Raw genomic sequence first — 26,628 nt, forward strand, 5'->3', positions numbered from 1 at the left:
GGTAATAAATCCAGCTTCCGTGAGGGGAGGGGGACAGAGTGTGTAAGTTTGTGGACAGGCAGGTCAATAAGGAGCCAAGCACTGAATCTAAATGCACATCTGACTCTTTTTGTCTTTCTCCGGAGCCTCTTAATATTCAGCGTATTGAAATAATTGCGCCCCAGGAGCTCCCAGGGATAAGAAGCACCTAATTTGGGATTTTCTATTGCAGCTCACCTTGCCATATGTGACAGACTGTCAATTTTTCATCTACTTTGTACTGCTGAAAAAAAGTCGAAACATTAAAGACCGTCTGCAAAAATACCCCGAAGCAGAGTACCCTTTGCATAAAAAAAAGCGGTATAAAATACGTTTCAAACTGGAGTTTCACTACAAAAAAAAAGGTGAATTTTGAAGATTTTCAACGTTCCAGTCAGGCCACACTGAGGAAAAGAAAAATCCTTCTGTGACTCAGACAGTTAACAGGTCGAACAAGCAGCTCTGACCATATGACTGTCATTAACCTTGGGTTCACACTGCTTAAAGGAAGTGCCACCACTGTGCTGAACATATTGGCAATAAAACACAAGTTCAATCTTAAGTTGAGGGAAACGCAACGGCCTGTTCTTGCGCATCCACGCTGACTGCATGACGTCAATACAGCCACGCTAGATGCAGTGTGTGGGGAAGTAAGTTTTACACTTAAAGGTACACCCTATGCTTGTTTTAACCAACATTGAATAATCCAAACACTTTCTGAATGGGGAAAGTCCACTCTGCTAATGCATGGAGGACTTGTCAGGTGGAAGACAGATGGTTTCACACTCCTTCCCTGTGGTTTTATCTTTCAGACAGCAGGTTAGTTTAATTTCTGCTCGGGTCTGATCCCTGTAAATCACTGCATCCCTGTGGAGCCACATATCCAAATTCACAAACCCCTTTGACTGATGGACGGAAGCAGCAGCGAGACAAGCTGAGGATGCAGTGGATCTCTGTCTCCACCTAGAGGAGTGTGCGCTCATTTCACCCTCTATATAAGTTCTCCAAGGGATGAGGCGTCCAGAAGAGAGAAAGAAAACGAGTGAAAAATGGAAGGAAAATGGAGAAAAAAAAATACATTGAAAATTTAAATATTGTTGTTCAAATCATCCTCATACAACAAGAACACAGAGCTGCGGTATATGGAGGACCAAAACGGCTATGCTTTTATTTCTTATTATGTCGGTTTTGGTCCTCCATACAAAACAACTACATGACGTTTGCCTAAAGTACTTGCAGAAAATATATTGCTATAATAGTCACGTGTGTAATACAAAGCATCAAGGATAATGTTGTATTCTACTCTTTCGTGTAGTGTTTCATTTATGGGTGGAATATTTTAACCAAACATTGAATTAAGTATGAAGGCATAATTTTAGGACTCAGCCTTAGTCGTCAGTTAGCTTTGTTCCAACGGATTAATAATATGAGAAAGCAAAAACAGAAAGTACAATTTACATAATACAATTTTAAATACAGTGAAAGTTTACTTCTGGAAGGCTACCAGATGCTCCCGCCCACCTCCTGCGAGCTCTGTGAGGAGAATTCAACGCACCCAGCAACACAGTCATGTGACTGGTCATGAGGAAGTAAACAGGGCAACTGCAAAGGGGTAAGACATTTTAACCAGACTCTGAACGCTTACATATTTGTCACCACAATTCAAGTTTAAGTTCAACAACGGCTCGTCAGACATAAAATAAATGCACGTTTTTATGTATTTATATTTCGCCTTTCGTATCGCCAGTGATTTAAGGCACAACTGAAGCTAAAGGCTAACTGGCTAATAGTAACAGATGATGGAAAAGCATAAAACAAAGTAAACACGCTTTTTGAAATATCACTCCTTCGTGTGTATGAGTTTTTGTTAAAACACCTTCCGTCTACGTGGGTGTGTGCTAATGTTGAAAGCAGTTTTCTTAAAATAGCATCATAGTTATGCGTTGTGCATTGGTCCTTATAAATTAATACATAGCTATTTGTATTGATTTGCTTATTTTAAAAAGAGACAGAGTTATACTAACTTGTATGTTCATAAATTGATTCACAAGTCAACTTAAAATTGGCTGAAGTTTTTGTCAGACGTCAATCTAATTTTAGTTAAGCACATCTCAAAAGAAGAAACTCCTTGTATGAAACAAATTACAACAAAGGAACTACCATGGCAGCAACCAACACACCAAATAAGTACTAAGTAAAAAGATATTAATTGATAGAAAACTGGAATAAATGTCATATAAAATGTAAGTATGCAAAACAGACTCCTAAACTTTGAAAAGAAAGAATGAGAGACGGATATGGACAGTGTAAACCATTACGTTATTAGATGCTAAAAGATTAGAAGATGTGTGCTAACATGGAATAAAGTAATATACATCATAACATTTCTATTTATTCAGGATACATTTTTAAATTGCTGTAAAAATCAGACTCTACATCCACCGAGAGCTGCAAAACACAAAACAGGTATAGTAATAGTAATTCTTTAAAAATTTGTTAAGGTTATATGAATTTATTCTAAATGTTTTTCATCGATATCCTGCGCTAGTAATCAGTCAGGACAATATAACCTGATCAAAAAGTCTTAAGCAATTTTTTAAAACGTTTTTTTCCCCTTGTAGAAATATTTGGAACGTTTGCAACAAAAGGAAGACCGCTGCTCTCTCCAGCCACGATGGTGGACTTCCTAGCAGACAATAACCTTTGTGGCCAGGCGATTCTCCGGATAGTCTCCAGAGGAAACGCCATTATTGCAGAGCTCCTGCGTCTTTCTGACTTCATCCCAGCTGTGTTTAGGATGAAAGACAAAAGTGACCAGCAGAAATACGGGGACATTATCTGTGACTTCAGCTACTTCAAGGTACGAAGCAAACCACTTAACTGAGGTGCATGAAGTCGCTTTAAGGTCTCGGCTTGATCAACGTTGTCAGCAAGAGAGAACGATTGCTTGTATTTGTGTGATGTGTAATTCTTTCTTCAGGGGCCTGAGTATTACGAGGGGAAGCTGGAGGCCAAACCGGACCTTCAGGACCTAGACGAAGAGTTCAGAGAGAATAACATCGAGATTCTGTCGCGGTTCTATTTGGCTTTTGAGAGCGTCCACAAATACATAGTGGATCTCAACAGGTACTTCATTCATTTGTTTTGTTTTCCAGATGTATTTGGAGAAATTAATAGAGGCATTACTTCACTTGTAGAGTTTCAAGTCTATGTGTAATATTTTGATTTAAGAAATGAACTGTAAACTGTATCTTCAGTCAATTACTTCACCTCGAAATAAGGATGTTTTGGATTTTTGCCAACTTGTAGCCCATTTCACACCCAGGTGTTTCAGTTTTGGCGTCCATGTTGTACATCAGCTTACTCCTCTACATAGAAAATAATTTTCATGAATTATAAAGATTACAAGTCTTCACAAAAAAGGAGAACTATCAGTGCACATCACCTTGAACACACCATCCCCACGGTGAACCATGGTGGCACCATCATTCACTCCATTTCTTTAAAGATTGATTGGAGTGAAAATTTTGAATCCCATTTATTTTTTCTTTCCACTTCATCACTAGACTTAATTCTGTTTGGTCTATTACATTACAGAGAGGTACTTTGATAGTTTGTGTAAACACTTTTGCAAGGCTCTGCATGTGTCCTTATAATGCTGCATCTCTGCAGATACTTGGATGACCTCCATGAGGGCGTTTACATCCAGCAGACTTTGGAAACTATGCTCCTAAATGAGGATGGGAAACAGCTCCTTGTAAGAGACCGTGATGCTTCTTATTTGGCATTCCTTTACCGTTAGATGCAAGCTAACGTAGCTGAATGTGCTTTGTCTTCATTCTCACATCAAAGTAGAATGTTTTGATTTGGTTTAACCTTTACATTTTTTTTAATGCTCACCCACCCAGTGCGAGGCTCTCTACCTGTACGGAGTCATGTTGCTGGTTATCGACCAGAAAATTGAAGGAGATGTCCGGGAGAGGATGCTCGTCTCCTATTACAGATACAGGTGAGAGAGTGTGACTCACACAGCGCCCCTGCCAACGAGCCCCCAAGCCCCCTGCGGAGATACAACATTCTCCGAGTGGGTCACACTTACAGTGACACCGTGTAATCCTGCTCGCAGCAGAAGCTGAGTCACTCACTTGGCTCATGAATGCAAAGGTCATCCCCCTACAGCGGTTTCTCAGAAAACAAAAACAAACAAACACAAATGCATGCCATATTAAAGCTACTCCGTTTTATGTAGAATATTTTGACAAAAACATCTAAGCACATTAGTGCCACAGTGTCTGGTTTGACTGAGACCGGGTTTGTTGGCGCTTCAGTGCCGCCCGCTCCTCTGCCGACTCCAACTTGGACGACATCTGCAAGCTCCTGCGCAGCACCGGCTACTCCGCCCAGCCTGGAGCCAAGCGGCCGGCCAACTACCCAGAGAGCTACTTCCAGAGGGTTCCCATCAGCAACACTTTCATTAGCATGGTTATCGGGAGGCTGCGCTCAGATGACATCTACAACCAAGTGAGTAAACGCATCATAAAGCATGTATCGAGTGCATAAGAGAGAGTACGCTGTAGATATGATGAGACTTTAACCTAGGGTATTGATTGTAGCCACATGTTAGTAGGATTAATCACATTTTTGAAGAATTTATGTTTGGATTTTGTTTTGGTTTCCATAATTCAGAGTGATATTGGCGCGCCCAAGCCCACTGTCTTGTTTGACAAGAGTGTTTTATAGCTTTTCTTTATTTGGAGTTTGAATTCAGGTCAAATCTGTGATGTAATATTAGAGCCAGGCTAAGATTATAGTTGTAATTTTATGAAAAATGCCTACATGAACAATAAAAAAAATTAAATGAGGAATGTTGAGCATCTTGTGAAGTTATACTCTAGTACAGGCTTTACAGATGATACTTAAAAAAAAACGTAATCTTTTAGCACATCAAAATCGAATTATTATCAGTAGCAGAACTTTGAAACAATTGTGCAAATGATCGTCTATTTTGGAAAAACTGAGCTGGTCACATCAGACCGTGATAACTAAACTATTTTTTCAGTAGAACAACTTTTTTTTTTTTTTTTCTGGTAAAAATGTGTATTTTTTTTCTACTAATATTATAACTACATTCTTGTAGCTAAACAAAAATGCTCTTAGCCTGGCCATAATTCTCCGTCGTACATGTTGAAAACATATTCTGTAATTTCTTTTTTTTTTTTATAAAAGAAAGCAAGCAAAACAAACAAACAAAAAAGAAAACTGATTGTAAGTCGGGAATGGTATGAAAAACCCGAGATTTCACTTTAAGCCGTATCGTCCAGCTCTGTATTCTTCACCCGATCCATGACTGTGTCCTCCTGTCCCTCAGGTGTCCGCCTACCCTCTACCGGAGCATCGTAGCACGGCGCTGGCCAACCAGGCCGCCATGCTTTACGTCTGCCTGTTCTTCAGCCCCTCCATACTGCAAACCCAGCAGGCCAAGATGAGGGAGATAGTAGATAAATACTTCCCTGACAACTGGGTGAGATCTCATTTTCTGATTTTAACATGATGAGTTTTTTTTTAATTTTTTTATTTATAAACTCAACGTTACAGTTGGATGTTGCGAATATTATGTTGTAGGTCATCAGTATCTACATGGGGATCACGGTGAACCTGGTGGAGGCCTGGGAACCGTACAAAGCTGCCAAGACGGCTCTGAACTACACCCTGGACTCTGCGAACATCAAAGAGCAGGTGATACAAACTTCATTTATTCACAGTGCTCTGTTTGGGAAAGTACGGAAAGTGGGTCGGGTGTCACTTTAAGGAACGGGAAATCAAAAGACAGAACACAATCAAATCTATTACTTTAGTAAAGATGCCAGATGCTTAATTGTCCTGGAAACATTGCCGTTCATCGCAACAGCTGCTGCTTTGGACAAATAAATAAATCTACTTCTTTCACTTCCATCACTGGTTGTAGGCCTCCCGCTATGCAGCCAGTATGGAGAGCCTGAGGCCGCAGGTGCAGCAGCTCTTAAAGGAAGGTTTCCTCAGAGAGGAGCTCATCTTGGACAACATTCCCAAACTACTGAACTGTCTGAGAGACTGCAACGTTGCCATCCGCTGGCTGATGCTGCACTCTGCAGAGTCAGGTGAGCATATAGAACAGGTGTTTCTGGAGAAAAGGAAGTAAAAGGGTTTTCTGTTGTTAAAAGATATAAATTAGTTGGGTTTGTTGTTTAATTTGAGTTATTTAGCAGATTTGAATGAGTAAAAACATAAGTCGGCACATGTCCAAAGCTGACAGAGACTTGCTTTAAGAACCTTTTGTAGTCAAAATTGAACTTACAAGCTGCCAATTCAGGGGAAATGCAAATGTATACCATTTCTTTTGACTTTAAAACTATACACTATTTTTTTTTTTTTTGCTGGTCTATCACCTAAAATCTCTGACAAAATGTGAAAAAGTTCAAACGGTTGAAACACTTCTTTGATTCACCGTACGGGAAAAGTTTATGTAAAGCAAAACAACAAAAAAGCAGGCATGTTTTGTCTTGCAGCCTATGATTTGAACAACAAGAGGCTGCGACAGATCAAAGATCAAGTGCTCAACGACTCCAAGTACAACCCCAGGATCCTGTTTCAGCTCCTGCTCGACACCGCTCAGTTTGAGTTCACACTCAAAGAGGTGAGGGGAAACTTTGCAAAAAAAAGTTCTTTTTTTTTTTTCTCCTTTTAAGTATAACATTAAAACATCCTTTATTTAATTAAGAACAAACGTTTGGAACTACATAGGTAGCATAAGGCGTAGCCAGTTTATCGCAAGCAGACGACGCAAATGTAATTGTTCTAATTACACATAAGGTCTGACTAATCCGTCTCGATCGGCGAACCATCTGCACGGTCCCTCTTCCAGATGTTCAAGCAGATGCTGTCAGAGAAGCAGATCAAATGGGAGAGCTACAAGAAAGAGGGATCTGAGAGAATGACCGAACTGGCCGAAGTCTTCTCCGGGGTCAAGCCTCTCACCAGGGTGGAGAAGAACGGTGAGTTAGGAAGCGGTTTCAGCTGCAAATGGATTGAGAGGCCACTGATTGTTAGCGTTGGATCAGAAAAGCTCCAACTTTTAAAGACAATAATGTTGCTGCTGGTGGGGAGGTTTGGTGCTAAAAAAAAAAGCCAGAAGTAGCATGAGTTCAAATGCAGGCAAATTATTTAATCTGTGTGTTGCGCAATCCTCTGCTAACCTTCACAGAGAATTTACAAGCGTGGTTCAGGGAAATCTCAAAGCAGATCGAGTCTTTGAACTACGAGGACTCCACAGCTGCCGGGAGGAAGACGGTGCAGCTGATCCAGGCTCTTGTTGAGGTGAGGCGGATATTTATATTTCACCGAGGCGTTACGTCTCCAGATTACGGTAGATCAATTCCGACATCATTGTGTTTTTTATCACTCGAAAGTAAGATTTTTTTTATTTATTTATTTTTTTTAATGTTTGCTTCTTTAGAGATGAGACAGATAACTTAAAACAGAAACTGCTTTCTTTACCATAAACGTTTTGTTGTAAAATTAATCATAACAACAGAAGCAAATAATTAACAATCATAAGAATAAAAACAAAAATTCTTAACAATCCCGTTGAGCTGTCAAAATGCTGTTTGGCCTTCACACTACATCCTGGGTTTGGAAAACATTGTACATTCCCATAAACATGATGATGCACGATGGTGGCAGCAGACAGAGAAGTGGTTCAATGAGAAAGAGGAAAAAAAGGAAGAAAAAATGAAGAAAGAAAAGGGGAAAAAACAAAGACAGGAAGAAAGAAAAACAAATTAACAGTGTCAAGATGGGAGAGGGTGTTTAAAGCATATTCTCACAGACTTGGTGTTATTTTAGCCAAAGGCTGCTAAATACTGACCTGTAGCAGGTGAATTTCTATGTAGTAAATGACTGAAGTTTTTACTCATTACTCATTGGTTGACATTAGTTTTCAACTATAGCTTTTTTTTTTTCGACCATTCATAAAAGGGTGAAACATCCAGACGGTGTTCACATCTTCAATAGATATTAGAGGCTAATAAAATACATGTGAAAATACATTTTTACAACAGGGAAAATAACAAGAAGACATAAAACTGCCACAATACTCCTCTGTTTTTAGTATTTTGTCTTTCAGTCTTTCAAATAATAATTATTTTAATTTTTTTATGAGTCCAGGTCCAGGAGTTTCACCAGCTGGAGTCCAACTTGCAGGTGTGTCAGTTTTTGGCCGACACCAGGAAGTTCCTGCACCAAATGATCCGCACCATCAACATCAAGGAGGAGGTTCTGATCACCATGCAGATAGTTGGAGATCTTTCCTATGCATGGCAGATCATTGACAGGTACTTATTGATGACGCATTGTAAAACGTTTCAGAAATATTACAGAGCGGCATAAATTGAAGCGAGATTCAGCACAGCATCAGTAAATCAACAAATAAATAATTATGATGAGAAAAGTTGGCTTTTTAATAACTGATTTTTATGTATTTATTTTTTGTGCAGCACGGTTATTTTGTGTTTCTAGATTGTCTGAATTAAGCCAAGAATAGCAGTAACCATAATGGCTTAACTTTCCTTATCTCAAACCGTCCTAAAAAGACACCGAGCTCCAATTATTTAGATTTTTGGTCTTATTTGTGCTCTTACTTTTGTCTGCGTGCGGCAGTTTTCCTCATTCTCCTCCTGACTTTCGTTTTGTTCTGCAGCTTTACATCTATTATGCAGGAGAGCATCAGAGTCAACCCATCCATGGTGACAAAGCTGAGAGCCACGTTTCTGAAGGTGAGGACCGTTTTGTACGTCGGCCACATGCAGGCGCTCAAACATCGGATAACGAGCACGGATAAATTATTCACGCCGTTGTTGTGACGTACGTGTGCTTGGTGGGAAATGATCATCTTGTGGGTTTTGTGTGTGACCAGCTGGCTTCTGCGTTGGATCTGCCGTTGCTGCGCATCAACCAGGCCAACAGCGCCGACCTGCTGAGTGTCTCCCAGTTCTACTCTGGAGAGTTGGTGGCTTACGTTAGAAAGGTACGTAGCGATGCAGTAACTTGCAAAAGTCTTCAGACCATTTGGACTTTCTCAAATTTGATTTATTTTGCATGTATTTGTTTGGGATTTGTTTTTATGCCACAAAAAGAAATGATGCACTGTTCTTATCACACTTTACAAATGAAATTGTGAAAAGTGTTTTGTATTTTGTTTTCAGCTCCGATGAGTCAATGTAGAAACCTTTTATCCTCTGATTACTCCACCAGCTTTGTATCCATAGCGACGGAAATGTGTGACATTTTTTCTTACAAAATAGTTCTCACTCAGTCAGATTGGATGGAGAGCGTCTGCTAACAACATCTTTTTAAAATGTTGTCAATGATTCTCAATTAGTTCATTTTCACATGTCATTATGCTTCGATAAAGCATTTCATAGCTTTGTCTAGACTAAGATTAAGTTAAACTCACGTGGTCTGTGAGACAAAATCCAAATAAAACACCCAGAGATTTGAGGTTTGCAGAGCATTGAAATCTGGAAGCACTTTAGGGATTTGCCTCCTGTGCAGTTAGTGACTGAATTATGATTGTTTCCTGAAACGTCTGCTTGACAGCTTGCCAAAACTGTAAACTTTTCCCTACAGCTTAATGCACTTTATAGCAAACAACGTTAACGTTGTGGTTCTGCTCTGGTTGCTGTAGGTGCTTCAGATTATCCCAGAGAGCATGTTCACCTCTCTGGCCAAAATCATCAAACTTCAGATCCACGATATCATGGAGGTGCCCACGCGGCTGGATAAAGACAAGCTGAAGGACTTCTCCCAACTAGGAGCCCGATACGAAGTAAAGCCACCGTCGCGGTTCAGTCTCACTCCTCCTCCAGTGCTCACTGCATGCCAATGAAGTGGAAGAAAACTCCTTTGATCCGGCATTAAATTAAGAAGATAGATAAGAGGCCCTTATGACGCTCTGTTTTGATGTTGATTCATCTGCTGGATGGGAGTCGAGGGGTGAGGGGGGGTATGGGGGGGTGTCGTGATCGCTGGCGTTTCGGAACATTTTTTTCAGTTCCCACTCGCGGCTTTTCATGCAAAGAACAAATTAAACGGGAGGGCTTTGTGTGGAGACAGATTGCGGCGGTAGAGTTACTTGAAGTGCTTTTAATTAGAAAGCGAACGGCAGAGGTCACAGCTTTCGTTTTTGAAATGGCTTCAAATGAAATGTGATTTCTGCGGGTAACATAAATGGGTCCTTGCAAACGAAAACAAGAGAGTCAATGTTAATGCAACTTAGACAAAGTGTCTCAATGATGGTTATAGTAGAATGACTCTGTCTCATACTGGCCTGATTTGAGTGTGTGGATGTGTCAAACTAAGGGCCCGGGGACCAAATCTGGCCCACCGCAGCTTTTTATGTGGCCCTTTAGACTCTAGAGGGCCACATAAAACTAACTTTCAAGATTGAAGTTGTGTCCTTAAATATTATTTTTATTAGTCAAATCAAAGCTGCTTTTATCTGTGTGCTTCTGAATTATATTAATGTGAAAATATGTTCAATACTATTTCATTTTAAGATTACTCCCGCCTCTCAAACCCTCAAACATCTCTCTTCTTAATGCCATTCCAGGTGGCAAAACTCACCCATGACATCTCTATCTTCACGGAAGGCATCCTGATGATGAAGACCACCTTAGTGGGAATCATCAAAGTAAATGTTTCCCAACTCAATTTCCACAAAGTACAGTTTGTATAATTTTCGTCATTGACGTGTGGCGTTACTTTAGGTGGATCCCAAGCAGCTTTTGGAAGATGGCATCAGGAAGGAGCTGGTGAAGAGAGTGGCATATGCTTTGCACAAAGGCTTAACCTTCAGCCCCAAGGCTAAGGTGAGGCATCAGATCTGTTTTTCGCTGATGGCAACGCCGCTCGGAGCCTTTGGCAGTCTTCAGTTCCGATTACATCGATAGTCAGAAGTGAAGATCGTTCTCCGGGACGCTTGCCAGAAACAGATTACATGCGAAACATTCTTCCTTCTGGCTTAACTCTCAATGAAGACATGTTTTAGTCATTTTGCCGCCTTTCAAAGGCAAACGTGAAATGTTACTGAATACGAATACGTTCTCAGCCCAGCGAACTGATGCCGAAGTTGAAGGACATGGCGGCCACCATGGACGGCTTCTACAGGTCCTTCGAGTACATCCAGGACTACGTCAGCATTTATGGCCTTAAAATCTGGCAGGAGGAAGTTTCTCGCATCATCAACTACAACGTGGAGCAGGAATGCAACAGTTTCCTCAGGACTAAGGTCAGGCTTAATACACAACATGCTTCTTAAAGCTTCTATGACAACCCCATGGAAGATTTACTAACAAATGTTTATCTCTCTTCTAGTTAGAGTGGTTATTATCTATTCATTTTGCTATTAATTGTCCCATTAATAGATTTGTTTTTGCTGCCATGCAGATCCAGGACTGGCAGAGCGTCCATCAGTCCACACACATACCCATTCCAAAATTCCCATCTGTGGATGAGTCGGCCACCTTCATTGGTCGTCTCTGTAGAGAGATCCTACGAATCACCGATCCAAAGTAGGTCACATTCTGATTACAAAACTTCTACAATTACTTTCTATATTCATTGGCTTCATGGTTGGAGATTTCTAGTAAGCCTGAAAATAAATTCACCTTTTGTTTAGAATAATCCCACATTGAACATTCACTGAAAATACAACCTTCAATTTGTGATAGAGAGTTAATTGTTTTTACAATTTACTGGTGGTGAAAATATTTGTACTCCTTGTTGTTGTTGTTCACACAAGCAATTTGAATTACTTACGAGGATCTAGAAACTAGGTTATGTCCAGACTTCAGGATTCCCTTTAATGCTTTGTTCTCTACAGCTCACAAGTTTTCTGTGGGTTTTAGATCTGAAAACTGAAATAGCAGAAGATTGATCATTTCTGTGTGGATTTGGATTTCTGGCACATTTTAAAAATCTTTTGGTGTTTCAAAAGCAAACCTCACATCACTGCCATGTATTATAACATGGTGCTCAAAGCCTTTGGAAAATAAATAGTCAAACTGCAACCTGTATTTCAACATATTTATCCTTTGCTCATGTGAATCCACCTGGACAGTTTAGGGCCTAAAAGCTCAGGAGCTTATTTTATGTCAATAATTCCTTAATATTGATGAAAAAGTTCCAATTCCACTGGCAGATCATTTCTCTTATGACTAGTACTTGTTCACAAATATTAAAGAATGATTTACTTACAGCAAAGTCCAAAATCTTGTCGAAAAGCCACTTGTAAGTCAGTCTCGTCTTATTTCAAGTGTACTAAGATATTTGCACAAGAAACTAGACCAGAAACACTTAGTAAGATGTTTTTATAGGGTGACATGTTACATCGACCAGCTGAACACCTGGTACGACTTGAGGAGCCACCATGAAGTGACCAACAATAGGTTGTTCTCCGAGATCCAGAGCACCCTGGGCACATTTGGTCTGAACGGACTCGACCGACTGCTCTGCTTCATGATCGTCAGGGAACTTCAGGTAATCAAACTCACATCCCAGATCCTTCTTACAAATTCACTGAAGCCCTCTGCTCACATAGGCTTACTAATATTCATTCTCCAACCTGATTGTGTCTTCAGAACTTCCTGACAATGCTCCAGAAAACCATCCTTAAGGACAAAGCGGCGGTGGATGTTTTCAAAACTGTGATAGCTGCTGTCAACCCAGTACAAGGCATTGTGGGTAGGTATTTACTCAGAAAAATGTACAATCTGTCAGATTTTTTTCTTGTACATCTTCCTTATTATTTTTATTTTTTTGTTTCAACAGCTAATGCCAGCAAACTCTATGCAAGCGCTGTGGCCAAATCACAAAAGATCTGGGGTGCATATCTGGAATCCATCATGAAGGTAGCAACTTCCTGTTGACCTAGGAGGGAATGGAAAATAAGAGGCACTGTCAACTTTCCGTCAGAAACGCAGAGCTTTTAAATGATGTAAAGGGTCTGAATTGTTGTAGGTTGGCCAGATGCAGATTCTCCGGCAGCAGATTGCAAATGAGCTGAACTACTCCTGCAAGTTTGACTCCAAGCACCTGGCAGCTGCTCTGGAAAATCTCAATAAGTACGTCTATTCACCAAGCAGAGAATATTTTAATCGTGTCTCAGCACTTAAATGGCTTTCCTGTTGCCAGAGCTTGAAAGAAAGGATTAATTTCAGAATGTACATACAGTATTAATGCAGATAGGGCTGAAAGGATTAGTTGGATTATTTGCAATTAATGGATTATTTGAATAGTTGACTGGTTGACTCAAAAAAGGTCATTTGCTGGAAAAACTAACATATTCAGAGCTGTCATGAAGTCAAAACTATAAAAAGTATGTATACATTTTGAGTTTGTAAATAGGTTTTTGGAGTTTTAGCTTCGTCTTGTTCAGATTTTCTCAAAGAATACTATGTTATTGTGTTTTAGGCAATAAAATGGCAATTATCTCATTTAAATGGGTAGCTGAATTACTCCTGCAGGTACTCATTTAAATTACTAAAAAAAATTATTTGCATCTTGTAATGAATTTCTAAAACTGTCTACAACAGGCTTGAGTCGTGATAAAGAAATCTGTGGAATGTGCCATTTTTTAAATCTGGTCAAGCAACATTTGTGTTGGATATAAATGTAACGTCAGAAAATGTTTCTCAATATGCTTGTATCTCACCAGGTCTCTGCTAGCAGACATCGAAGCCCACTACCAAGATCCAACCCTGCCCTATCCTAAAGAAGACAACACTCTTCTGTACGAGATCACTGCCTACCTGGAGGCCGCTGGCATTCATAACCCACTCAATAAGGTTTGCAAAAACAAAGGTTTCACTTGCAATTCAGTGATTTTGCCATTTTCATGTGTCTCATTTTGCCTTATCGGTTTATATCTTCCACAGATATACATCACAACAAAACGTCTTCCGTACTTCCCCATCATTAACTTCCTGTTTGTTGTTGCTCAGCTGCCTAAGCTTCAGTACAACAAGAACCAGGGTAGCTTCTTGTGCAGTTTTTCTTTTTACGTCTTATTGGTGGTCTATTTTGGTTTAGCTCGTCACATAAAATCTCAGTAAAGTACTTTGTAGTTGGTGGTTGGAACATCACAGAAACATAAAAACAAGTATGTTGACTTTCCTGCTTTTTGACTGACTTCCTGGCTCGTTTTCTTAAAGGAATGAGCTGCAGGAAGGCTACAGACCCAGTTGACTGGCCCCCACTAGTACTCGGGATGCTCACGCTGCTCAAGCAGTTCCACTCCAGATACACGCAGCAGTTCCTGGCTCTCATCGGCCAGTTCATCCGATCTATCATGGAGCAGTGCACAAGGTAACAAAACGGCAGAAAACGTTGATTCTTGGGGTAGTTTCTGGTTGTTTTTTAGAGCTTCATAGCTGCACATTTCAGTTTCTGTTTTATTCCACAACAGTCAGAAAATCCCAGACATGCCTTCAGATGTGGTGGGAGCGCTGATGTTCCTCGAAGACTATGTGAAGTACACAAAACTCTCACGCAAGGTAGGGCAACAATCAGTTTATCTTACTTACCCGAAAAGGCGACAAGGATCTGTAAATGTTAAAAAAAAAACGTATAATTTTTATATATACGTGTTTCACAATGCCTGTCTGTAATGTATTAAGCAGCCAAATCTAAAACATTTTGACAGCTTATTTGTGTGATGGTAACATTTTTCTCCTCTTTCCTCTGTATTCTAAAGGTGGTTGAAGCTCACGTGCCCAGTTTTATTTTTGATGAGTTCAGAACAGTACTGTGAAGATCTGGCTATGTCATTTCATCTTAAGATCCCTCCACTTGCTGCCTGGGGTTTTTCTCCATTCCAAACATTTTGTGTTGTAGTAATGGAAAAAGTACAAGTGGTATACATATCAACAACAATTTTGTTGTTAGTTAAAATCTTTCAGTAAGATACTGTACTTTTCCTTTCCTGAAATATAGACCTTTTAAATATTTTTTTATATGTCATATCAGGAGAATTGAAGGTGTTATAATAATGCCTTATGAATGTAAGCCTCCTCTAGTGGTTTACTTGCATTTCATGTGTTAAACTAATACAATCTGCACTAATTTTGAGTTGTACAATAAAGCTAATGTGGATTGCCTTTATGTACTAATAATTTGTGCCATTGTTTACTGAAATTTGCCAATAAAAAGGATTCTTGATAATCTCCCCATTAGTTTTTTTTTTTTTTTTTTTACATCTGGTTTTTATGTGATTCTCTTATTTTGAAAATAATTTACCCGGAAATGAAGCATTAGAAGGTTTTGAAGGGGGTTTTCATCCCTGTATAGTCATTTGGTTTAAATGTGTGTTTTCTAAAAGCATTAAAAAAATTAAACACAGTAAGTCGCTGTTTCTAAACTTAATGAAATAACTTTGCGGTTAGCTGTGTTAGCCGTAGCAGGTTGCCGCGGACGTTAGCAGGCTAGGCTAACCTGAAGTCGCCTCTTGTCACCAAAGACGAACGTTACAGTTGAAGATGTCTCTGAAAGCTGTGGACGGAATACTGTCCAGCTTGAAGTCATGTCAGACAGACCTCGGGACAGGAATGGACATCGTGACAGATGTTGCTATGGACCTAGTGGAAGCTGAAGGTAAATATCACAGACTGATCATTTCTTTGGTACAGTAACAGTTTTCTTCAGCGTTTTTGTTGTACTGCTTTTAATTAACGTATTAGGGGTAGAATGTTTTTTAAAAAAAAGACGTTTTTCAACTATAATAATGAAACTGATACATGTTCATATACTACTACTATTACAAAATGAAAGTCCTCTCCTCTGATCTTCTCCCCAAACCCTTATGATTGTGTATTAGGAGGATCCAGATGTAACATTCACCTTTTGATGTCATATCTGCATGTTTGCATTCTACAATCAATATTTTTTTTAGGAAAGTTTAACCAAACAGTCTATGTATTCTGTGATTCTTTATTATACAATTTTTTTTCTTAAGAATTATATGAATACCTTAATGTTTCGACTAACAGCATCTTTATTATCTAGGTGATTATGGGACAAATAAAACTTAGTGGAAATAATAACTTTGATATTTTGACTTAGTGAAGGAAACAGTTGTGACAAGAAAATAAGCTCAGTCTTACTGATTGACTTACTCTCATTGACACAATGTGAAAATTAAATTAGTAGCCCATCAGTGAGTTTTGAGATGCATAACTTATCATCATGTGTATGTTCATATGATATTATTTCTATCATGACTGAATGTTAGCTGGCTGAGAAAATTCGCTTTGTGCACAGCTTTGGAGCTGTTAATAGTACTAAAATTCAATGTGATCTTTTTAAACATTTGCATTTGGTTATCAAAATGATCAAATTCAAATCAGATAAAAAATTTTTTTTACAAATATTAAAATAGAAACTTTAACTAAATGTGTTCCATCTGCCAAATTGAAAGTAAGCTACTAATTAATTTGTGTCTTATCAGAGATTTAAGACGCTTGATCTCTGTGTGCTGTTATTATCAGATAACATTTACGTAAATAAAGCAGTTTAATAATTCCCTGCGTGTGTGTGTGTGTGTGTGTGTGTGTGTGTGTGTGTGTGTGTGTGTTTTGCTCAAGATGAAGAGATGAACCCTGGCATCAAAGAGATGGAGGCCATGATTCTGCAGTGTGCGAAGCTGGACAGGGAGATAAACTACTTTGTTGATATTGTACAGCAAGCCACAGCTGAGGTGAATCACAATGTGTCATAATCAGAATCCTCCAAGTGGAAAACACTTCAGCACTACTGTTATTTCACCAAGATCAAACATAAGAGGGATTATGGAGAAGAGGACTTTTATTAATGAAAAGTACCACGTAAATGTTTGATTCCCGAATACATCATTGGAGCTTCTGTTTGGCATTTCTTTTTACTTGATGTTTTTCACATCTAATAAATCATTTTGAAGCTTTTGGTCAATTATATTAAACTTCTTTTCTGGTTTAATAAGCTGACTAACGTGTTTCTTTCTGTAGGTCACTCCCCAGCAGCCAGAGGCCATGTTCAGCCTGTCTGCCAAAGTGAAGGAGCGGTTTGCAGAGAGAATTGCTCAACTCTCCAACGCTGACCTGAACAATCACCAGAAAGTGGCCGCATTCAAGGAGAACATCAAAAACGCTCTGCAACAAGGTTAGACTTTGTGCTTCTGTTGGTCAGGTATTGATTTATGTGCAAAGTATTTACACTCCTTGAACCTTTCCGGCACTATCTCGTATTAAAACCCCCAAATTCTGCGTGTTTTGGTTGGGATTTTATGTTGGTTCGGAATTGTGTATGGCACAATTCCGAACCTACCAAAACATCGCTTTTTTAAACTGAGGGTTTTTTGGCCAACATGCAAAATGCTGTTTGTGCTGAAAAACTAACTGTACATCACCTTAAACACATCATCCCTAAGGGAAAACATGAGAGTGGCAGCAGCATTCTGTGGGTGTGCCTCTCTTCAGGAGGGACAGCGAAGGTAGTCGGAGTTAGTGGGAACTTGGATGGAGCTGAACAGCAGAACGATCCAAAACATACATTCAATGGTGCTTGCTGCTCCCAGATTCTCTCCATTCAATCTGACTGAGCTTCAGCTATTCTGAAAAGAGAAATGGACAGACGTGTCACTTTGCAGGTGTACAAAGGTGCAAGGGACACATCCAATGACTTGCAGCTGGAACTTTAACAAAAGATAGTACGTACATGAGGGTATTATGACTCAGGTCGCTGAATATAGAGGGATATTTAGCTTTTATTTGTTTTTTACCACATGGAAAATGGGACTTAAACTAACAATTATTTTAGCAATCCATTATTCTTCTATTTTTTTTTCTTTAGAGAATTTGACCCACATGAAGCTAAAACTATCACATTAGAGGACTTCTGGGTGGAACATATTTACAAAGTTGTTTTTTTTTTTAATATTAAATGCAAAAAGTATTTATTTTTTGTACCGTTTTGGTTTAATTACTTCTCTGAGCTAGTATGTCTTTCAGCAAATGGGTTTTTATGAGTGTGCATAATCCAGTCAGCGATTAATCGATTACTAAACCAGTTGACGATTATTTCAATAACCAATTAATCATGATTCATTTGATCAATCGTTTCAACCCTAATAGAAAATGTAACTGTAATTCTGTGTTTGTGGTAAATGTTTCATGGGAAACTTACAGACTTTGTGCATGGGGATTTATTTTGGAGCAAAATCCATCCCCACTGAAGTGCTTCATTCTGGCATATTCCATAAGGCTAATCCTGTCCAAGCACGGCTCTTTTGCATACTGGGTGTCTTCCAGTCGTCCTGTTGATGTTCCAGTTCATCATCATCGACTTGCTATGATTGGACACAAGCTGCGTGCATGTTGTGTTTTCTCTAGCCGACCAGGATCCTGCAGAGGGCATAGAGGAACTCGACGAGGACATCGCCGTCACCCAGAGCCAGGTCAACTTCACCTGCCCGCTCACACAGGTAAATCATTCCTGGAGGCTTTAACACTTTCTTTTCTGAACTTCCCATTAGAAATCACTCACTTTCCAGTTTCAGCAACTGAATGTGTGGGTTTTTTTTTTTCTATCTCTCTTTCTTTCTTTTTTCGTTCTAATAAGTTTTGTTATTCAAAGCAACCTGCTGTGTCTTATCTGCATTTGAGGTGGAGATGCTGAACCCGATGAAGAATAAGAAGTGCAACCACCACTACGACGAGGAAGCCATACTGAGTCTGATCAAAACAAAGTACAGCCAGAAAAAGAAGTGCCGGTAAGACACTCTCCCTGCGAGGACGCTTAGAGAGTCGAGTCAGGTTCAGCGCCAGTAAACAACTCGGCAGGTTGGCATGGGACCAGCAGCAGGCTGCCTTTAATTGCTTAAAAAAAAATAAATAACACGGATTCCTCATTATAGCGCTTTGATGTTGGAGTCGAGCTAAATGTGGAGCTCTGATAGAATCCCAAAGAAACTCTTCCATTGTCCATTCTTAAGTTTTTGATGGAGCCTTTAATGAAATTCTCAATAAATACTAAATAAATCTAGCTGCTGCAGGATCATCTCAGTAAATAAGAGTAATATTGAAAAGACCAAATTTCTGAGTCAGATCAGAAGGTGATGAAAGATTGATGAAAGTAGTTACTGTAAGCCTGAAACCTAGAGTATTACAAAGCTTGAATGTCGTAAATGAACAATAAAATTATTTTTAATGCAGAAATGTTGGCATTTCTGCATTAAATGGGCCTCTTTTTGCATGAATTCCTGCATCAGTGCAGAGTGACATGGAGGAGGATTTTAAAAAGTCCAACTTTCTTCATGTTCTTTCTTTCTTTCCCAAAACTCTTCAATGCTCTTTTCTTCACAATCCCCTCCAGGCTGCAGTCGTCACACTTCTGCTTGACCACACTTTTCTACCACACTTTTTCCTTCCACTTTCTTTTAGTATTCTTAGATGAAACACACTTCCAGTTTTTTATTAGCAAAGATGAACCAAAATGAATGTTCAAAATAAGCTTCTTTGTGACATGAACCTATATAATTTATGACTTTCATTTCTTGAATAAAGTTACTGAAATATCCAAACTTTTAAATGATCTATTTTATAAAGATGCACCTGTATACGAGGTAGGTTTGCACTCAGTTATCTGACAGAACATGTTGGAACACAATTCTCAAGTAGGCCTGCAGAGAGCTTCTTGTGCGTTAAAAGTTGCTTTCCGTTTGAACATCTCAACATGTGGTGTGTGTCCTCCAGCTGTCCTGTGGTTGGCTGTGGAAACGGAGACGTCAAAGAGTCCGACCTCATTCCTGACCATATGCTAAGGAGGAAAATCCAGAACCAAAAGCGCAAAAGCAACCAGACATGATGCTCTGCTTTGTATTTCTGTAACCTGTAGCTTTGAGAGCAGGAATTGTTGGTAATGTTTTGAAAATTTGTTTGGGGCTTTTTTTCTTCTAGCAGACAGTTGATGTTTTGACATTTTATTGCTTGTATATGAACGCTTCATATATTTTCTAAATAAATGGTATTAGCTCAAATGACTTTTTTCTTCTTATTTTCACCTGACGCAGTGTATTAATTTAACCATCAGAGGGCGCTGTTTCTCCAACATCAGTGTAGAATACAAACTCCAGCATGGATTCTGAACTCGGCCTCAGGTTTGGACGTTATCATGAGCCCCTCTGTCTTTTTAAGAGAATCGCAACTAAATAATGAAAAAAAATACAGCTTCTTAAAGGAAAGCGCTTTATTCTCTCAGCGGTAACAAAAGGAAATTCTGAATCAGGAATGTGAGCAAGCCATAAACAAACTGTTCTGCCACCTCCTATGGGAAAGGCTCTTAGGTGATTACATTTCTCCTTACATGCTGAGAAGGACCATTGTTCCACAGAGAAACAAACAAAGGCTGCGTTGAGATGAAACTAGGTGAAGCTAATCGTCTTAATACCCTTGCATCAGGCATTCTTAAAGATCTCTAATAGCTCTGTCCATACAAGGCGCGAATCGCTCGGCAGTAAGAGCACTTTGCCAGAGGAGAAATCACCCAGCAATGAAAGCTCTGGCTGATGTTGACTTTTTCCATTTCGTTCTCGTTTAGGGGTAATTTCGAAATCATTTACTGTGGAAAACGGGGAACTCGTATCAGCGTAACATTCACAGCGCTGTGTTTGTACCAAGTTTTTAATTCAGGCATCTAAAATGAAGGCCTTAAAATGTCCTAAATTAATTTAAAATGATGTAAAATACGTTAATCACAGGTCTGATATATTGTCGTGGCAGGACTATATCTTTTATTATTATTATTTGCAGGACTTTTCTACCAGGCAAACGATTGAGTCGCCCGCAGACACCTTCATTGCATTCTGTCTCAGTGGTTGAGGCTACTGCTAACTAGCTGCTAATAAGCTGTTGCGAGCTACGTAGCTTTTTGCAACTATCATGGCATTGGTAAGTGCACATTGATTGACAGTTGGCTCGATGGCTTTCACCGATAAGAGGCTAGGTGCATTATGTGCAAACGCCCCCCAAAAGAAAAACTTTTAAGCTAGGCACTATGGGGATTAAGGTTAAAGAAAGCCTTATGCAACGTGAAAATTACAAAGCAGCTAACAAGAACCACAAGCAAATCCCAGAAATTTCACAATTACTCCGTTTTGACTTTAATACAGCAGGATCTCCCAACCATTCCTTGTATTTGTATTTTTTTTCAGTCTTAAATTTAATTCAAAAGTCTTAAAAAGTCTTAAATTTGTCTTGCTGAAACCTGTAGATATCCTTTGTATACTATTTAGAAGAATAGTACTTCATAAAAAATAAAAACAGTACATGGCACAGGCAGCTCAGTATGGCCGTATTCTACCTGGATTTTACACTTATCTCCTCAAAAAAAGAAAAAAAAACTGCTCGGGGTTGAAAATGGCTTCAACAGTAAGTCTGGGTATTTGGCTTGGTCCACGGAGAGTGAACCTTTGGCTCTCAAAGTGAACATATTTTCACTAAGTCTTGGCACAAGAGGATTGGCAGGAGCAGGGATTGAGTTGGACGGACTGGGAAGAGACTGAGGCTCAGATAAGACTTGAACAAACACAAAGTTCTGATGTGATCCAGGCGCACGCTCTGGGTCATTTCAAAAGAGTTTCAGCCCGATATTTAAAATGTAACGTGGATTCTTGTGCATTTTGACATGAAGAGTAACAATGCACATGCACAACATTCCTGGTAAAGATCAGTGAAAAGCCTTGAGATGAAGTCAGTTTATTGCAGTTGTTCGATTTAGACAAATCCAACACATTTTTGTAATTTCTCATTCTTTATTAAACTCTGAAAGCTGAGAGGCTGTTAATATTCCGTCCTAGAATGCGGTTAGATGTGCCCTTTTTTGTTGTTGATCACCTGCCTCCTTAGTGGTCTCTGCACGGCCCTGATTTGGGGGTTAAAAGTCACAATTATTGGTAGGTTTAACAACTTTTTTGTAATAAATGTAGTTTTATGTCTTACTTTTTAAAAGAAAATTGATAAATGTTTCTAGGAACTTTTAAAATATAAACCATGACTTTCTTTTCTGCCGTGCAGGGTATAATCTGATGTTATCTTAATGCCACCCAGTTGCTAGTGACAAAAAAGACAAAAAGTACACGCAAGGTGAATTTATTTTCATGCTCTTTATACATCTTCATCAAGAGTGCCAATAAATGTGTAGCACTCTCCCAGGCTTCCCGTCTAAAGTGAATAAAGCCGGTTTAGACTGATACTTGAAGTGCTACATGTACTTTACTGGAACTGATGTGAAGAGAGGGCACAGAAAAGAAACTATTACAACGACCTTGTTTCTAAAGGTTTAATGATTCATACCAGAAATGCATGAGTCCAATTATTTGTTTTAAATATTTTATCTCTGAAAAATTGTCAAAACAAACCTGCATGGAGCTTGCAAATTCTCCTTATGCATGGACGTGTTGTCTCTGGTTTCCTCCCACCGTCCAAAGACTTTCATGTTAACTGGTTTCCACAAATTGTTTTTCAGTATCATGGTGCGCACGCATGGTTTCTCAGCATTATACTGTGATAAAACTGTTATTTTGTGCAGATCCTTTCACTCATTGATCACCGGAGATGGGCAGCAGCAACCCTGTAAAGATAAGTGGTGTACGGATGGATGGAAATCTCACGCGCGTTGATGGGGCGGTTTTTAAGTAGAATATGGCTTAGCTGTGTTTTCTGAAATAAGCTGAAAACCCTGCGGGCTGTGTGCCGTTACATTTACATGCCATTAAATTAGAAAGCCAATCGAAAAGTTGCTTTATTTCAGGAATTCATTTCATAAAGTAAAACGTATAAAGACCCATTACACACCGCAATAATTCAAGTGATCAGTTCTGTTAGCTTTGATAGCTTTGGCTTGCAGCCAGTAAAAATCCAGCAGTACGACACTAATAAAAATTATCTTTAATACAGAGATGTTATGACCATGTTAAGGCCTTCACCATTATGGGGAAGACTGCTGAGCTGGCTCTCTGCAGCTGGCAGTCGTTGACGGCCTCCATAAGGAGCCTGTGACACAAAAGGTCAATTTGCAGAAAGGCTGACCACAGTTGGTGGTCAATGAGGTCGCTGAGCGAGCACGTCAATAGAAAGTTGAGCGGAAGGAAAAAGTGCGACACGAGCAACAGGTGTCCTTTTGGAGCCCAGGGAAGACTGTGAAGCGAAGTCCCTTTAGAGATTCTGGGGAGATTCGTAAGTCTCAATACTTCAAGGTCCACCACAAACGTATATGTAGCAGTGTGCCTGTGCTTAACTTTTAGGTTTCACTTTTAAATTAATTAACAAATAAATTGACTTTCAGATTAGTATAGTGAGGACCTATATAGTGAGGTGATAACATTTATTTTTTTAGCTGCTGAACTCTTTCCACCCTGTGTGAATTAACCTTTTGCTTGTTACCTAATTAAATAAAAATAAAATAAAGTGCTTTTCATAATTTGGAGGCACCTTCCCCTGAGTTTCACTTGTTCTCAATTGTTGCTTCCATTATATTTACCTGCGATATTTTAGGTTAAACTCCAAGTTGGAAGGACCGACCAAATAATTTTCGCTTCTTTTGCTCTGTTTAACAAGCTGAACATGTGATCTAATGAGCTAAAGTGTTACCTGGACGATGCAGTTACACACGATGAATGGAACTAATAGAAAAATGATAAATTAAAAGGAACTGGAAACTGCCAGAGAGAACGTTCCTAAAAGGCAGATTTTTCTTTCTTATTTCAAGAGTTGAAGTGTTTTCTGGCTTACTGTCGCTTTAAATGACACCTCCTCCCAGCAGTCGGTGGATCCTGAGCGAGTTTCATTGCAACAAACACTGGGCTTCATACAACAGGCAGCCTGTGTCTGTGCAGCAGCCTGAACCACACGGCGCAACAAGCCGCCGCACAGGAAGGACAAAAGCTGCCGCTCATGGTTCCCCATGTAAGCGCGGAAGAGACTCGGAGCTGCTGAACTACAGGTGAGTTTGCCGCAGGTGACAGAAAATGAGTTAATCTAACAGGTTGGCGTTACACCGGCAATGTAGGTCATAAGCAGCGTTTTAATGTGCTTTAAACGCAGTCAAAAATGTTCCGTAACCACCTCCTGCCGGAGAGTTCAGGAGGAAATGTGAGCCAACAGGTGATTCAGGTCACACCTGTTGGGAACGAGCTGGAGTTAAACTTTGCCTTCAATGTCCTCTCTTCCGTTTCCTCGCAGATCTCAACAGTTGGTGGTCGTTTGTGGGGGAGCACAGCCTTACAGCTGGACATGGATCGCCGGTGCCCCTCGTCTCCGTTTTGGATTTAATTCCGACTCTGCCTCCTCCTCCTTTCCGTCTCCTGCTGAGGTGTGAGCGCAGAGAACAGGTGGATCCTGTCCGCGTGCCTGTGTGTGTGTGTGTTTGCACGCGCGCGCGTGCCGTTTTAATCTCGTCTTTATGGGGAACCAGGTGGAGAAACTAACGCACATCAATTACGCGGAGGTACCAACGTCGGACCCGAACGGCTTCGATCCGGATGGCGACGGAACGCGGATCGGCGTCTCTTACATTTTCTCCAACGACGACGACGACCAGGACCAGGACGACAACCTGGACCACTTCCCGCCGGACAGCCGGCCGGTGAGCCACGAAGAGAAGCCCTTCGACCCGGACAACGAGCTGGAGTGCGTTGTCTACTACCGAGACGAGTGCGTCTACGAGCGGAGCTCCGGAGCCGCGTCCGTCTCCCCGGAGAGCCTCCTGGCCAAGTGCAGACCGGGCGACCTGCTGGAGTTCGTGGCCACCGGCCAGTACCCGCACTGGGCCGTTTACGTCGGCGACTTCCAGGTGGTGCACTTGCACCGCGCCGAGGTCAAGAACAACTTTCTGACCGACGTGAGCCAGGGGAAGAAGGGCAGGATAGTGAACGGCCTGTACCGGCACCGTGCGCTCCCGCCGGAGGTGATCGTGCGCAACGCCATGGATCACGTCGGAACCAGAGACAGGGACCTGTGCTGGAGGAACTCCGAGTGTTTCGCGGCCTGGTGCCGCTTCGGGAGGCGGGAGTTCAAAATCGGGGGGGAGATACGGATCGGGAAGCAGCCGTACAAGTTAAAACTGCTCTTCTCCGAGAAGAAGAGCCACGTGTTGGAGTTTCAGTGCCTGGAGGACGTGATCATGGAGAAGCGGAGGAACGACCAGATCGGCAAAGATGCCGTGATGCAGGAGCTGGCCAACCATCTGAATGCCACGCACGACCTCAAAGAGGAGCGCTTTGTAAACTGATGGGTTTGTCTTGGACTTGTCGAAGGAGTTGTTGGACGGGAGGACGTGTGCTGGTGTGAGCTCTGTTGCCTCTTGATGAGCCAGTCTAGAGCGGCTGTATCACTCTGCCACAGGATGTGCAGAAGAAAAGGAGGGAGGAGGTGGAAAGTTTATCTTCACAAACTTTGATATCCGGAGCAGCACTTGCTCCATTCTCAAGTGCTTTAGCAAGGAAGCTCTCAAGGCTTGAGAAGAATATTCAATACCCTAATTTGCACTGGCAAGTTAAAATAACACAACGACCCCCACACACTCGCCTAAGTTCCTCTCTCCTCTCTTTAAATTACCTCAACCTCAAGATCAACTGAGTTACTGTGATGAATTTGCATGAGATCTACTTGCAGCCTTATCTGTTAGGAGAAAAAAATAAGATTTAAACGACCCTTGAATCTTTGCACACTTGTGAGGGACCCCCTCCCACGTGACCCGAGACCGAGTTCTCCAAGTGTGTGTTGCCCGTCGTAAAACTCAGGTGCCGGATACTGATGCAGAGTGAGAGACTACCTGTAGCTTTTATCACTGTTTTCTCTCAGTGTTAAAGATTCCCATGTGTTGCTTTATAGCCAATCATCTCACAGCTTTACCTGTGGACCTTCCTGTTCATAGCCATATTTGTGCACCTTTAATGATTCGCCACTTTTAACAGTTTATTTTTCTTGACAAAACTAAAACGAAAATCATGTTTGTATGAAGGCTTATGGAATAAATTTATATTTGAAGATTAACGTTTTATCCTTGCATGTTTTTTTTCTTCTTTCCCCCTAGAAAGGTGACATGTGAAAGCAAAGCCAGCCCAAGGTAGAAGCAAACCAAGCGGCTGTCTTGGACCACTGAAGTGTTAGTTTTCATATAAGTCAAGTTCACAGACGTAATCTCATTGTGCATAAGGAGACATATATGGTAATTGTGGGGGGAAAAAAGTTGTGACCAAAACACGCAAGCGTATTTTAAAATGTTTGTTTTTTTTTAACTTTATACGCATTTTGTCATCATGTGTTGGTGCAGTGCCTTAAAAAAAGTATTCGAGAAAGAAAAAAATATTCTCCAAAATATTTGAACAAATATCTGAAAAGTGTGGTGTACTTTTATATTCAGCAGCCCCCTTTTTATGCAGTGCAAGTCACCTAGTTAGTTAATAAAGTCAAGTAGAGTTTTAATCAGAGAATCGTGTGGCAGCACATAAAAATGCATGCAACATTTCATTTGTAAAAAATAGTTTAA

General features: G+C 40.3%; 3 protein-coding genes across 6 annotated transcripts; all 3 read left to right on the plus strand.

The window, feature by feature from the left end:
* The first annotated feature begins 1,513 nt into the window (after nt 1-1,513).
* Nucleotides 1,514-15,277, plus strand: washc5 (WASH complex subunit 5). 3 transcript variants are annotated; one of them, XM_081597246.1, is made up of 30 exons: nt 1,564-1,630; nt 2,418-2,484; nt 2,640-2,878; nt 2,999-3,144; nt 3,691-3,775; nt 3,927-4,027; nt 4,347-4,539; nt 5,387-5,539; nt 5,641-5,754; nt 5,984-6,155; nt 6,564-6,691; nt 6,920-7,049; nt 7,259-7,371; nt 8,221-8,387; nt 8,753-8,828; nt 8,969-9,079; nt 9,740-9,880; nt 10,664-10,744; nt 10,821-10,922; nt 11,162-11,341; nt 11,500-11,624; nt 12,429-12,591; nt 12,693-12,795; nt 12,883-12,962; nt 13,072-13,175; nt 13,769-13,898; nt 13,989-14,085; nt 14,265-14,418; nt 14,519-14,606; nt 14,807-15,277. In XM_081597246.1, exons 3-30 carry the CDS (start codon nt 2,693-2,695, stop codon nt 14,861-14,863), a joined length of 3,480 nt encoding a protein of 1,159 aa, XP_081453372.1. In that variant the 5' UTR covers nt 1,564-1,630; nt 2,418-2,484; nt 2,640-2,692; the 3' UTR covers nt 14,864-15,277. The 3 variants fall into 3 exon arrangements, with proteins under 3 accessions (XP_008430330.2, XP_081453372.1, XP_017164708.2); XM_017309219.2 differs by lacking the exon at nt 1,564-1,630 and adding an exon at nt 1,652-2,261; XM_008432108.3 differs by lacking the exon at nt 2,418-2,484 and having other exon boundaries at nt 1,514-1,630.
* A 77-nt stretch (nt 15,278-15,354) lies between these two features.
* On the plus strand, nt 15,355-20,119 carry nsmce2 (NSE2 SUMO ligase component of SMC5/6 complex). Its single transcript, XM_008432107.3, has 6 exons — nt 15,355-15,702; nt 16,692-16,804; nt 17,091-17,244; nt 18,474-18,565; nt 18,747-18,853; nt 19,836-20,119. Exons 1-6 carry the CDS (start codon nt 15,588-15,590, stop codon nt 19,945-19,947), a joined length of 693 nt encoding a protein of 230 aa, XP_008430329.1. The 5' UTR covers nt 15,355-15,587; the 3' UTR covers nt 19,948-20,119.
* Nucleotides 20,120-23,789: 3,670 nt separating this feature from the next.
* On the plus strand, nt 23,790-26,132 carry lratd2b (LRAT domain containing 2b). 2 transcript variants are annotated; one of them, XM_008432105.3, is made up of 3 exons: nt 23,790-24,081; nt 24,321-24,450; nt 24,553-26,132. In XM_008432105.3, exons 1-3 carry the CDS (start codon nt 23,882-23,884, stop codon nt 25,366-25,368), a joined length of 1,146 nt encoding a protein of 381 aa, XP_008430327.1. In that variant the 5' UTR covers nt 23,790-23,881; the 3' UTR covers nt 25,369-26,132. The 2 variants fall into 2 exon arrangements, with proteins under 2 accessions (XP_008430327.1, XP_081453373.1); XM_081597247.1 differs by having other exon boundaries at nt 24,062-24,081; nt 24,321-26,132.
* The last annotated feature ends 496 nt before the right edge of the window (nt 26,133-26,628 follow it).

This window comes from Poecilia reticulata, chromosome 16 (genome assembly GCF_904066995.2).
Source record: "Poecilia reticulata chromosome 16, P_reticulata-male-v2, whole genome shotgun sequence".
Lineage (NCBI taxonomy): Eukaryota > Metazoa > Chordata > Actinopteri > Cyprinodontiformes > Poeciliidae > Poecilia > Poecilia reticulata.